The 13,031-nt window shown below is 44.1% G+C and overlaps 1 protein-coding gene across 8 annotated transcripts in view; it reads right to left on the bottom strand.

Annotated features, from left to right (window-relative positions):
- The window catches only part of Wdr93 (WD repeat domain 93), a 45,589-nt gene that overhangs the window by 24,449 nt on the left and 8,109 nt on the right, over window positions 1-13,031 (bottom strand). For 7 of the 8 annotated variants that reach the window (XR_013111203.1, XR_013111204.1, XM_076936321.1 and 4 more), the window contains exons 3-6: window positions 12,521-12,713; window positions 9,817-9,881; window positions 5,098-5,176; window positions 2,444-2,559 (exon numbers count right to left, since the gene is read on the bottom strand). Coding sequence is in view for 6 of the 8 variants with exons in the window: in XM_076936321.1 (XP_076792436.1) it covers window positions 2,444-2,559; window positions 5,098-5,176; window positions 9,817-9,881; window positions 12,521-12,713 (453 nt within the window). In the remaining 2 variants the exon portion in view is untranslated. The other variant, XM_076936358.1, reaches the window with a different exon arrangement.

The following is a 13,031-nucleotide window of genomic DNA, read 5'->3' as shown; positions in this document are numbered from 1 at the left end:
GTACAGTTAAGGTAGTTAATGACTATGGTGTAGGGTGAATGGATCGGTTAGGGACCATACCGAAAATCAACACTGAATAAGTAGTTCTTTTCTTTTTTATTATATTTTATTTTAATATTTTAAAATTTAATATTTAAATAATTTAATAATTAACTTACTCTTATTTATTTATGAGAGGGAGCCTTGTGTGCATCATGGTTTGCTTGCTGAAATTGAGGACAACTTGGTGGAGCTAGTTCTCTCCTGTCATGTGGGTCTCAGGGACCAAATTCGGGTTGTCCACGTCAGCAGCATGTGCCTTTACCCACTGAGCAATCTCCAGGCCTTCCTTTTCTTTTTGAAATTAGCACTTATATATAGAGCACCCTGTGACACAGCTGCACATGCATACACTGTGTTGTGGGAGGGGGTTTTTTGTTTTTTTTTTATTTTTGCTTGTTTAGAAGGGGCAGGGTTCCTCTTTATAGTTCTGTCTGTCCTAGAACTCACTGTGTAGACCAGGTTGGCACTGAACCCACAGCAATCTACCTGCCTCTGCCTCTTAAGTGATGGAATTAAAAGTGTAAGCTACCTTGCCTGACAGTCTGTGTTGCTTTCCTAAAATGAATACTTCTGATTGGGAAAACAGCGATGATGCTAACAACCTACATTTAAGTAACTCTAAATATAACGTATATTAAAGATCTATCACGAATACATGCTGATTGATCCTCAGTGTAGGAAAAACAAGTGAAATGGTTGAGTGGTGGTGGTACATGCCTTTAATCCCAGAACTTGGGAGGCAGAGGCAGACAGATCTCTGAGTTCAAGGCCAGGATGGTCTAGAAAGCCAGGGCTACACAGAGAAACCCTGTCTCAAAAACCATAAATAAATAAATAAATAAATAAATAAATAAATAAATAAATAGCTGACACATCCTAGCACTTGAGGAAGAAGGACTTCAAATTCAAGTTTGTAGCCTGTTACATAACTCTGCCTCAAAATGAAAACATAAACAAACAAAAACAGCACATGCACACATCCACGTACACACACACACACACACACACAAACACACACACACACACAAAGAATACATTGTTTGGGCAATGACTATGACATCATGGAAGTTACTGATTAAAATTTAAAAAGCACAAGATTGTGACGTTATTTCAGAAATCTGCCATCCAGTAAATACAAAAAGAGCATTCGCACATATCAGGGTTGCTAAAAACCAGCAACCCTTTAAGGTCTTTAAGGAGGGCCAGAAAGGATGTGTGATTGGCAAATCCATCAGTGTGTGAGAGGAGGCTCAGTACTCTGAAAGTCACCTTCTGAGTAGACCCTATGGTAGACTCAGCATAAGAGCATCTCAGCTTTTGTCCCCCATATTAATAAGACCATGGATTTTTTTTTTTTTTTTTTTTTTTTTTTTTTGTCAAACCTGACAGTGTTTGTGTGTGTACAAGCTCAGGCTAGGCTCTGTGTGTGCTAGTTCAGGCTAGGCTAGTGTGTGTGCTAGCTCAGGCTAGGCTAGTGTGTGTGCTAGCTCAGGCTAGGCTAGTGTGCTGCCTAGTTCAGGCTTGGCTAGTGTGTGTGCTAGTTCAGGCTAGGCTAATGTGTGTGCGAGCTCAAGCTAGGCTAGTGTACACTGCCTAGCTCAGGCTGGGCTAGTGTGTGTTAGCTCAGGCTAGGCTCATGTTCCACCACTGAGTTATTTCCCTATTCCAGTACACTAAACACAATATGTTTTGTTTTGTTATTCTTTTTTTTATTTGGTTTCTTGAGACAAGGCTACTTTGTGTAGCCCTGGCTGCCCTGCAGTTCACTTTGCAGTCCAGACTGGCCTCAATCTCACTGAGATCTGCCTACCTCTGTCTGAGTGTGTGCCACCGCCACCTAGCTTAACACAATATGATTTAAATGGGGGTGCTCAATTAATATTAGTTGATTTCTAAAAATAAAACTATTGCATGCATATTTATATTGTATTCTGAAGTAAAATAAGCTTTAATCTTTACTGAGAAATTATATCTCAAGCCAACTGAAATAGTTAAGTTGCTGTCTACTAAGAAAAACAAAGGCCACACTCTGGTAAACATAATAGAACCCAAAACATTGAAGGATTGCTTCTGACCAGGAGTGGGGAAAATTACCCATGAGGCAGGACACAGGATAAAAGACACTCCCCTTGCACAAGAAACATCTGGGTGCAGTCTCAGGGATAGAAGTCTAAGTGAAGAGAGACACGGAACCTCTGGTTACTCAAGACCTCTCTACTTATTAATATTTTATCTAAAGTAAATCAGTTTTGGAGATCATCCACTGTTGCTGTTGTTGTTGGTCAAACTTCCAGTGGCCTTGGTAGTTCCACAGAGAATCCTTGGTAGTTCCACAAAGAATTTAGGCTAGATCTGGGCTAAGTGTAAATAAGAAAATATTGATTAAAAAGAGGTTTCCTACCAGTTGCAGCTGTTTGGGTTTTTTCTTTTGACTTAGAGCCAGTTGGGGGTGCTCCGATTCCTTTAGCCAAATCTCCTTGGGCAACTTATACACTTCCAGCCAGACATCCCCAGCTCCTGCATTGGGAAACCAAACAGACAAGTGTTGGGCAATGGAGTGGTGTAGCAAGTTTTAGCTGGAGACTGTGTGTCTCCTCAGAAGTGCTGGCCTAGAGACCCAGACCCTCTGCAGTCAGTGCCTGTGGAAGGGGCCTGCGTAAACTGAAGCGATGGCTACTGTAAGCCCTCACTGACCAAGTGATGCCTGCATGGAGAGCTGAGCCCTCAAGCCACTGCTCTCTAATGCAGCCAGGGGCTTCTCCTACAACACTGGCGCAACTCAATTTCTAATCAAACTGTCATCTTTGCCAAGCCCCATGTTTTCTATGTTGCAAATAGTCAGTTCTGACATTCTGCCCTAGAGTTGATACTGCCACCTAGGGGAGGAAGCTGGCACGTGTCAGCAGAGTAAGAGAGGCTTAGGACAAAGGGAGAGTTGGAATGGGGACAGATCCCAAAGAATTCTCTGACCAACCTCTGTGGGAGGCTACGAAACCTCCTCTCATCACAAGATTAGACTGAGCTCCTGTTCTGAATATTGACCCAGTTGGGAAAGGTTGCTCTCCTATGAAACTGCCTCAGTGTTCCATTAAACACATAATCATCTGGATACTTTAATTTCACACCTTGCCCCACAACCACAAGGGAGTAAATGCATTCATTTTAAGCTACCCACTTTGTGGTACTTTGTTATGATAGCCTGAGAAATGAATACACGAGTGTTTTGCCTACATGTATGTTTGTACATTATGTATGTGCTTGGTGGTTGCGGGGGCCAGAAGATGGTGTTAGTGCCCTGGAACTAGAGTTACATATGGTTGTTAGCTGCCATACTGATACTGGGAATCATACCTGGATCCTCTGGAAAAGTAGTCAGTGCTTTTAACTGCTGAGCCATCTCTCCAGCCCCTAACATGTCCTTTGATACAAAAAGCACTATAAAAGCTCTATCTTCTGCAAATATTTTGCATTCGGGGGTCCTTTGGGGGAAAAGTGTAGATCCAGGCTTGTATAATATATTTATATGTCTAAATGTGTAAAAGCTGAAAATCAAACTATCTAACAGTACGCACTGTTGCCAGTTGTGTAACTGCAGCTGGCCAGATGAGGAAACACGTGCTAAGATTGGCATATAAAACTTTAAGGAGAAGTGTATCTTCTCAAAGTAGAACTCCCACAAAACATCTGATAACTACAATAGTAGTTTTAACACATGTCTGAATAGTCTTTGATTCTCTTGCCTCCGGGAGACACCTAAGTCACCTACCTTGTTGTCTGGACTTAGTGACTTGCTCCTTACAGAGGATTAAAAGAGAAAAACTAAGCTAGGCATGGTAGGTAGTGTAGATCTGGAGTGACAACTACTCTGGAGGCTGCAGCAGGAGGATTGTTTGAACACAGGATTTTGGAGCCAGCCTGAAGGAACCTGTGATCTAAGCTAATCCCAGCAAAAGTGAATCAACCTGGGACCCTACAGTTCCTGAGCTGGTGCCTGGTCTTGTACTAGCTTCCCCCTAAATCCTCAGCCTTGGGTGAACCATGAGAAAAAAGGCAGATAAACTGAAGTGAAGGGCATTCCACAAGCTATCTGGTTGGTTCTCCTGGGGGAAAAAAAGTCAAGGTAATGGAAATGTATGACCAAGAAATTGGTCAGGCGTACACTAGAGTGACGTGTGACTCAGGGGCAGTATCACTATTCCTAGTTTTGTTTCCATATGCATGCACACCATCAGGTTAAATGTAGTTGTTAGTGAAGAACTCCTTTTTTTTGTTTTGTTTTGTTTTTCGAGACAGGGTTTCTCTGTATAGCCTTGGCTGTCCTGGAACTCACTTGGTAGACCAGGCTGGCCTCGAACTCATAAATCTGCCTGCCTCTGCCTCCCAAGTGCTGGGATTAAAGGCGTGCGCCACCACCGCCCGGTTTAGTGAAGAACTCAAAGGAGCTATGTACAGGCTTTGCCTCTCTCCTGTTTTTTTTTTTTTGTTTGTTTGTTTGTTTTGTAAGATGTTACTTATTTTCTGTGTATGGGTGTTTGCCTCTAAGCATGTCTATATACCACCTGCATACAGTGCCTAGGAGAGGTGTTGGATCCCCTGGAACTACAGTTACAGACAGATGTGAGCTGCCATGTGGGTGCTGGGATCAAAACCTAGCTCTCTGGGAAGGGCAGTCAGTGCTCTTTCCTTTTTTTTTTTTTTCTTCCAGAGCTGAGGACCGAACCCAGGGCCTTGTGCTTTGCTGGACAAGCGCTCTACCACTGAGCTAAATCCCCAACCCACAGTCAGTGCTCTTAACTCATGAGCCATCTCTCCAGCCCTTGCTATTCTTTAAATAGAAAGTTATTTCTTTTGTTTGTTTTTGGTTTTTGAGACAGGGTCTCACTCTGTATCCTTACACTCATGATCCTTCTGCCTGAGCCTCCCCGGTGCTAGGATTACAGGTGTGCACCACCACATGTGTCTAAATCTAAAGTTATTTCTAAATAAAAGGTCTACAATGAAAGTCTAGAAGAGACACAAATCTGAACATCCCTCACAGCTTCTGGGTGACCTTGCCTTGGAAGAGGAAAGCTGCATAGTCCCCGCTCTGAGAGACTTCCATCTTTACACAGGTGCTTTGCTTGCTGGTATCATCCTGGAGAGAGAGAGAGAGAGAGAGAGAGAGAGAGAGAGAGAGAGAGAGAGAGAGCGCAACAGAGTGAGTGCTGTCTGCTAATGGGAAGGAACATATAGCAGGACTCCTGTGGTTCACGTCAGTTCATATCCCCACCTTTGTACAGGAATTGGACAAGAAATGGAGCTTGCTTTAGACTTAGGTCCTCCAAGGTCATGGAATGCCATCAGATCTGGTTTGCAAACCCTAAAGTCAAGGCTGTACTCAATTATTCAGCTGAGTCAAAGTAAGTTCTACATGATAGAGAAAACTGGTGCTTGTCTGGACTACAGTAGCGGCTGGGGCAGGACCCTGGAATAAAAGCTTTTTCAATTGAGGGCCAGCTGGAAAAGGCTGCGGGACGGGTATGCTACACCCTGAAGGAGCTTGAGAACTACTAACAAATGAGGTGGTAGACTAGTCATATAGATGAGTCCCTGTGATGGTTTGTATATGCTCGACCCAGGGAGTGGCACCATTAGAAGGTGTGGCCCTGTTGGAGTAGGTCTGGGCTTGTTGGAGTAGAAGCGTCACTGTGGGTATGGGCTTTAAGACCTTCATTCTAGCTGCCTGGAACCCAGGATTCTGCTAGCAGCCTTCAGATGAGATGTAGAACTCTCAGCTCTGCCTGCACCATGCCTGCCTGGATGCTGCCACATTCTTGCCTTGATGATAATGGACCGACACTCTGAATCTGTAAGCCAGCTCCAATTAAATGTTGTCCTTATAAGAGTTGCCTTGGTCATGGTGTCTGTTCACAGCAGTAAAACTGTAAGACAGTCCCTAACTTATTTAATGAGCAAACAATTTTTATTTCTAAATCTTAATATCTATCAACTTACTACAGAGATTTTCAAACACACAAAAACAAAGTGACATAATGAGTCCTGATGTGGCCACCACAATGCTACACTGTGCCAGCACAAGCTCCACTGTGCTACAGTGTAGCTCCACTGTGACATTGAGATGCTCAATTGTGGCATCACAGTGCTCCACTGTGACATCACAATTCTCCCTTCTAAAACCTTAATGCTCAATGCTGCCTGTGATGTCACAAAGCATTGTGCCGTCACAATACTGCACTGAGCCACCACAGTGCTGCATGCACTGTGACAGGACAGTGCTCTATTGTATCATCAGAATGTTTCATTGTGACAGTGAGTGCGACACTGTGTCTTCAGAATGCTCAACTGTGGCATCATAATGCTTCACTCAGTGACATCAGCACTGCTGTGTGCTATGGTCACAGTCCATTGTGCCATCACAATTTTGCATTTCAGCATCATAATTCTACATTGTGCCATTACAATGTTCCATTTTATCACCACAATGATGTACTGTGACATCATAAACTCTAATGTGACAAATGTCGCCTCAAAATGACATCACACTGCTTAACTGTGATGTCACAGTGTGGCACTGGACAGTTTGCAGCTGTGCCATCCAATGCATCACTGTGACATCACTGTCACTGTGCTATAAAGTCATAATGATGCATTCTGACATCACTAAGCTGCATTGTAACAATACTGCATGTGCATCTACAATCCTCCACTGTGCCACCCATGCTGCACTGCTCCTTTGTGACAAGTTCCCTTGTGTTGTCATGCTGTTGCATTGTGGCATCACAATTTTAGGTGTATTTATTACCTTCCAAACCCAATACATTGCTAATATTTAGTTAAGCCCAAATTATTAATTCCTAAACCGTAGCTAATAACTAGTCTGTTTTCAGTTTCCTCAATCTCCTCCTAGAGGATATTAATGTCTGTCACAATTGGTTCAGATTACAATCAAAACAAAGCCCATCAGACATGGTGGCACACACCTTTAATCCCAGCACTTTGAAGGCAGAGGCAGGTGGATTGCTACAAGTTCAAGGCTGGCCTATTTACATAGTGAGTTCCAAGCCAGGCAGGGCAACAAAGAGAGACCCTGTGTTTTAGAGTTTCACTGATGTGAAGTGAGACCATGACCAAGACAACTCTTATAAAGATTTATTTATTTTATGTATGAGTACACTGTAGCTTTCTTCAGATACACTAGAAGAAGGTACCAGATCCCATTACAGATGGTTGTGAGCCACCATGTGGTTGCTGGGAACTGAACTCAGGCCCTCTGGAAGAACAGTGAGTGCTCTTAACCGCTGAGCCATCTCCAGCACTTAATTGGGGTTGGCTTACAGTTTTGGGGTTTAGTCCATTATCATCATGGCAGGAAACATGGCGACCTGCAGACAAGCATGATGTTGAAGGAGCCAGGAGTTCTACATCTTGATCCACAGGCATCAGAAGGAAACTGTGTGTAGTTTGAACATAGAAGACCTCAAAACTACCCTACAGTGACACACCTCCTACCAAAGGGCCACACCCACTTCAATAAAGCCACATCTCCTAATTGTGCTGCTATGGGTCAAGCATTTGCACACACGAGTCTGTGAGGGCCATACACATTCAAACCATCATACCCTATCTCAAAAATCAAAAACAAACAAACAAAAACCCCAAGTCTATGGGTCTGGAAAGATGGCTTAGTTGGCAAAGTGCTTGCCATGCAAGCCTGAGGAGTTTGGATCCTTAGCATTTATGTAAAAAGATGGATACATTATGACAGCATAAATTTAATGATGATGATGGTGGTGGTTGTGATGATGATGGTGGTGGTGGTGGTGGTGATGGTAGTTTTGATGATGATGATGATGGTGGTGGTGGTGGTGGTGGTGGTGATGGTAGTTGTGATGATGATGGTGGTGGTGGTGGTGATGGTAGTTGTGATGATGATGATGGTGGTGGTGGTTGTGATGATGATGATGGTGGTGATGATGATGATAAGCTGAGTGTAGCAGCATGTGCCTGTGATCCTGTACTGGGGAGGTGAAGAAAGGAAGACCCTGAGCTTGCTTCCCCTGCTAGTCTAGTCAGATCAGGGAGCTATGTACAGGACGATCCTGTACCAAAACATGAGGTGGAGGAGAGTGATTGAGGAAGACACCAAAAGTCGTCGTCTGGCCTCCACATAGATGAATACCCATCTGCACATACATACACACACACACACACACACACACACACGAACACACGCACATATGCACATACATACGTAAACACACACATACACAACATCCACTTATTTCTTAAATATTAAATTAATTAACTAGTTCAGATAGGGTATCTCTTCATAGTCTGGCTGTCCTGGAACTCACTATGGAAACCAGGCAGGCCCCAAACTCAGAGATCCACTTGCCTCTGCCCCCCAAGTCCTAGAATTAAAGGGGTACAACACTATGCCTGGCTAAATCTCTTAATTTGTACTAGCTTCCCACTTGTTTCCCCGCCTGACATTTCATGTTGAAGAAAATGAGAAATTCTGTTATCACACTGGCTTGTACTAACGAAGCTGCTCCTGCCTCAGCCTCTGCAGTGCTGGGGTTACAGCGTAAACCGTGATGCCCTGCTCCACTGAAAGTATTTTTATAAGACAAACCGCAATTGAAAACCTGTAATTACTATAGTTTTGAAAACCCATTAATTCAAAAAATACTGAATGCTATGGTGGAGATACCAACTTCTGACAGTTATCCTGTGACCGCCACATGGATGCAGTGACCCCCCCCCACACACACACACACTAAAAATCAATTCCTGTTATTTTCCCATTTCATATCTAAATGATGTGTGTACTTTAAGAGTTCATGCCATGTGGTGTGAGTGCCCCAGGAGGCCAGAAGAAGGTGTCAGAAACCTGGAGCTGGAGTTACAGGCATCTATGAACTGTCCAATGTGGGTACTGGAAAGAGCAGCAGGCACTCTTACTGGCTAAGCCATCTTTCCAGTCTCTGATTTGCATTCTTCAACTCCTGTTGTGCCCTGGGCATTTTTATGGCCCAGTTCTAAGGGTCTCTGGGAACTGCTGACATCCCATCGCATCCCTCAGTGAGCGACGGTCACTTGCCTGACCATACATGTCCCCTGGAAACCGCTGACATCCCATTGCATCCCTCAGTGAGCGACAGTCACTTGCCTGACCATTCATGTCCCCAGACAAAACTTTCATTTAGTCTCATTGACAGACGGCTGTGAATCGCCAAGAGCTTCACAGATCCTTGCAAGCATGGACTGACCGGATGCTCAGCTCAGTTACCATAGCAGCTGCCGTTTTCCAGGCACAAATCTATGGTGGTTGTAGAACAGATAGAGTTTCATTGGAATAATTTTAAGAGAGAGAGAGAGAGAGAGAGAGAGAGAGAGAGAGAGAGAGAGAGAGAGAATGAATATGTGTGTGTGTGTGTGTGTGTGTGTGAGTGTGGTGGTCACAGGACAATTTGGGGGATTCGATTCTGTCCTTCCACCATGTAGGTCCTAGGAAATGAACTCAGGTCGTCAGGCTTTGCACCTTTACGCACTGAGCCATCCCAGCCGTTTTTTGTTTTTCCCAATCTGCTTTTATACCATTTTAATTACATGCAAGTATTAAGGTCAGTTCTAGGTTGCTGTTGTTTGTTTTTAGTAAAGTTTTGATTTTCTGTGGCTTCATGCATCCTGGATCCTTGTCTTTCATCAGAAGCGTGCTCGGCATTACCTACTTGATATTCTCCAGCTGATGAGGAAAGGACTGGAACTCACCATTTCATTGATGGCTTTGATGAGATAAAGGCTGTCTTTACACAAGTAAAACAATCTAACAATACCTGAAACAGAAAAATAAGGAACTGTGAGACCAGATCCAGGAAGGGCTGAGGCACAGCATCTGACTCTAAACATCCCGTCCTGCCCGTGCTCCACAGCCCATGTGGCCTATGCTGCCCTTGGTCTCCCAGCCTTCCTCCACCTTACTTTGAAATATTCAGTCTGTTCTTCTTCCCGGTCCCCTCCTACTTATCGAGTGTTGCCTTTCTGGAAGTCTCCCATAAGCACAGCAGCCAAGCTGTCCGTCCTGTGCTCCCAATCCCCCTCCACCCCCGCTCTGCCCATCATCCCACACTTCTTCACATAGGCACAACTGTTTGCTGTGGACGTGTCGGGTCCATAAGCTCCTATGAGAGAAGGGCTCCTCCCTTACCTTTCGCGTGTCTTAACCCACTAGGGTCCTCGTGCAAGTTAATCCTGTTGAATTCAGGATTCGATTGTCACCTGCTATGACTTCTTACATTTCTTGAGGGGCCTCCCAGTTACTCATAACCTGCCTTTGTACCCATGATATAGACAGATCACATAAAGACATTTGGCTTACTATGGGTAAAATTCTAATCCATCCTAATAAAGTGTGGGGAGCCGACAGAAGGCGACTATCATCCTTGCAGCCATCTTGAGCTGTATACCCTGACAAGAGACTTGATTACAATAGCCTACAACAGCTGAGCACACTCTGATAACATCTTGTTTTAGATACCCAGGATTTTCCCTTGGGTGTGTGAGACTTAAAGGTGTGTGACTTAAGGGCATGACTTAGAGATCAGATTTAGAGATAAGACTTAAGGGCATGACAAAAAGGTGTGGCTTAGAAGTGAGACATATAAAAGGTGAGAGGCAGATAGAAGAAATCTGTAGGAATTAGGCATTGAGGAAGAAGACACTTGGACTAGAGAACTCGGAAGAAGAATTATTAGTTATTAGGCACTTGGCACTTGGAGGAAGAACAGAGAATTAGGCATTAGACATTAGGCACTTAGCACTTGGAAGAAGTAACTTGGAACTTGGAGGCACTAGGGACTAGGAACTAGGGACTAGGAACTCAAGACTTGGGACTTGGACTAGGAAGAGAGACTGAAGAATAAACGGGATTGAATCACACTCTGTCTGGTCTCCATTCTTCGAGTCCATCCTCACTCTCTCTCTTGCTGAACCCTGACCCGCGGACTGGAGCAGCTTGGGGCAGTGCGGGCTCTGACACTTAGCCCCCAAAGCTTTTGGCAGTGTGGGTTCCAACATTGACAGAGCAGTCTGTGACATTCTGGCCCCCAAACGTGGGGCAGCTCGGCTCACAACAATAAAGATTCATGGAATAGTTATTCCATGACACTGACTGTACAAGGGACACCAAAGTAGTCTACATTCAAATTCACCCAAGGAAGGTGACACAGACACAAAACTACTTACATAATGGGTCATAATGAATATGGCTTGTTCTTTAGCGCAAGGTCCCACCACATCCTGCATAGATATCCTCCAGGTACCTCAGATCTGTGGGCGCTCAAATGTACTTCTTCAACTCACATGCCCGAGCACCTTCCTCTATCACTGCTACCAAGGGATGGCATGGTCATCCTGCAGGTGGCTAACGCAAAAAGCAATCAGCACGCCCACACTGCCCAGCATGCCTTCCTCACCACAAATATGTTCTACCCTTCAGGCTTTTTGGTAGAAGGGGTAATTGAGACAGGCTCATTCATTTTGAGGATGGCCTCAAAATCCCTACATAGCTGAAGATGACCTTGAACTTCTGACCCTCTCACTTCTGCCTTTCGAGTGCTGGTCACATATGTGGGCTGCTACTTGCTATATCTATTGTATTCCCCCCTTTACATCAAAAGAAATTTAATTTTTTATTACAACTGTTTATTTTTAGAGGAGGCACCCATGCCTGGAAAGGTCACTTCCCTTCCTCCCGCCAAGTGAGTCCTGGGGAGGAACTAAAGCATGGTTAACAAGCTTCTCTGACCACTAGGCCATCCTGCCAGCTCTCTTAAAAGCTTTTTGTTTTGAACACTTAGAGGGAAGATACAAAAACAGAACCAACCATTCCCTGCATCTTCCACCTCACTTCAGCTAAATTCACATTTTGCCCCACTACAGCACACGTCTCTTTTTATTTCACCCTGTCCTGGCTCAGACCTTCACATTTTCTTTCCTAAATGATATAGCAGTAGCCTCCTCCTTCTCTCCCCCTTACCCTCCTTTGGTTTTGACTTTTTCAATGTGTGTGCAGGTATTTCAACGAATTCAGGCAGGTGGTGACGTCAGCTGGGTAGCAGGGCTCTGAGGGCTGGAAGCTATGAGCTATCCTGCCTGGTCTGAAATGACTTTGTGGCACTGACTGCTAATTACCTCAAGGAAATTATCTAACCTCTATACCTCAAGGTGTCTCTTCCAAACAGGATGATAATCAGCTGTGCTTCCCTTGGACAGGTGAAGAACCAAATAGGTTAGCATACGCAAAATGTTAGACTAGGCCTGACACAGCCCGCTTGCACGTAGATAATACTTATGACTATATGAGCAGAGGGAACCCACCATCCCTGTCTTCACTTACACTTGCAAAAGAGATTAAACCAAATACCAACCCTATAGGTTCTTATAAATTAATCTAAAAACAAAGAAGAACAAATACCCATTTCATCCACAGGAACAATTAGTACGTCATTCCCCAAATCTGTGGCCCAGATGGAAATAACATCAACCTTCAACTTCTCTAAAACATATATTTTTTTGCAATTGTGCAGATTATAGATTGAGAATCCTTTGGGTCCTCCAATAAACAGATAGTCTTGTGAAACGGCCATACCACCAGGCATTTTGTCGAGCTGGGAAAACATGCACATAAAAAGACAATTATTTTCATCGGTCAATGCCATCAAGCAATCTGAGCTGGCTTTTCAGAGAGGAGTAGGGATTTTCCTAGACATATCATTGCCAAACATGACTGTCGAAAATGTTCACACTAAGCACTTCACTTTGGGGGAAAGTAATCAGAGAAACAGAAGTAAGGCTAGGTGTATATTCTGAACATGAGCACAACCTGTGCTTTATCTGACCTAGTGTTCTGTGGGAGGAACAACAGCTGAAGTGCTGACAGTTCTCGTTGCCACGCATGGAGGGGGCTTAATACATTTATGAAGTTT

This window comes from Arvicanthis niloticus, chromosome 1, assembly GCF_011762505.2.
Source record: "Arvicanthis niloticus isolate mArvNil1 chromosome 1, mArvNil1.pat.X, whole genome shotgun sequence".
Classification (NCBI taxonomy): domain Eukaryota; kingdom Metazoa; phylum Chordata; class Mammalia; order Rodentia; family Muridae; genus Arvicanthis; species Arvicanthis niloticus.
Note: the sequence above shows the minus strand (reverse complement) of the source record. Positions and strands in the feature narration are given on the sequence as shown.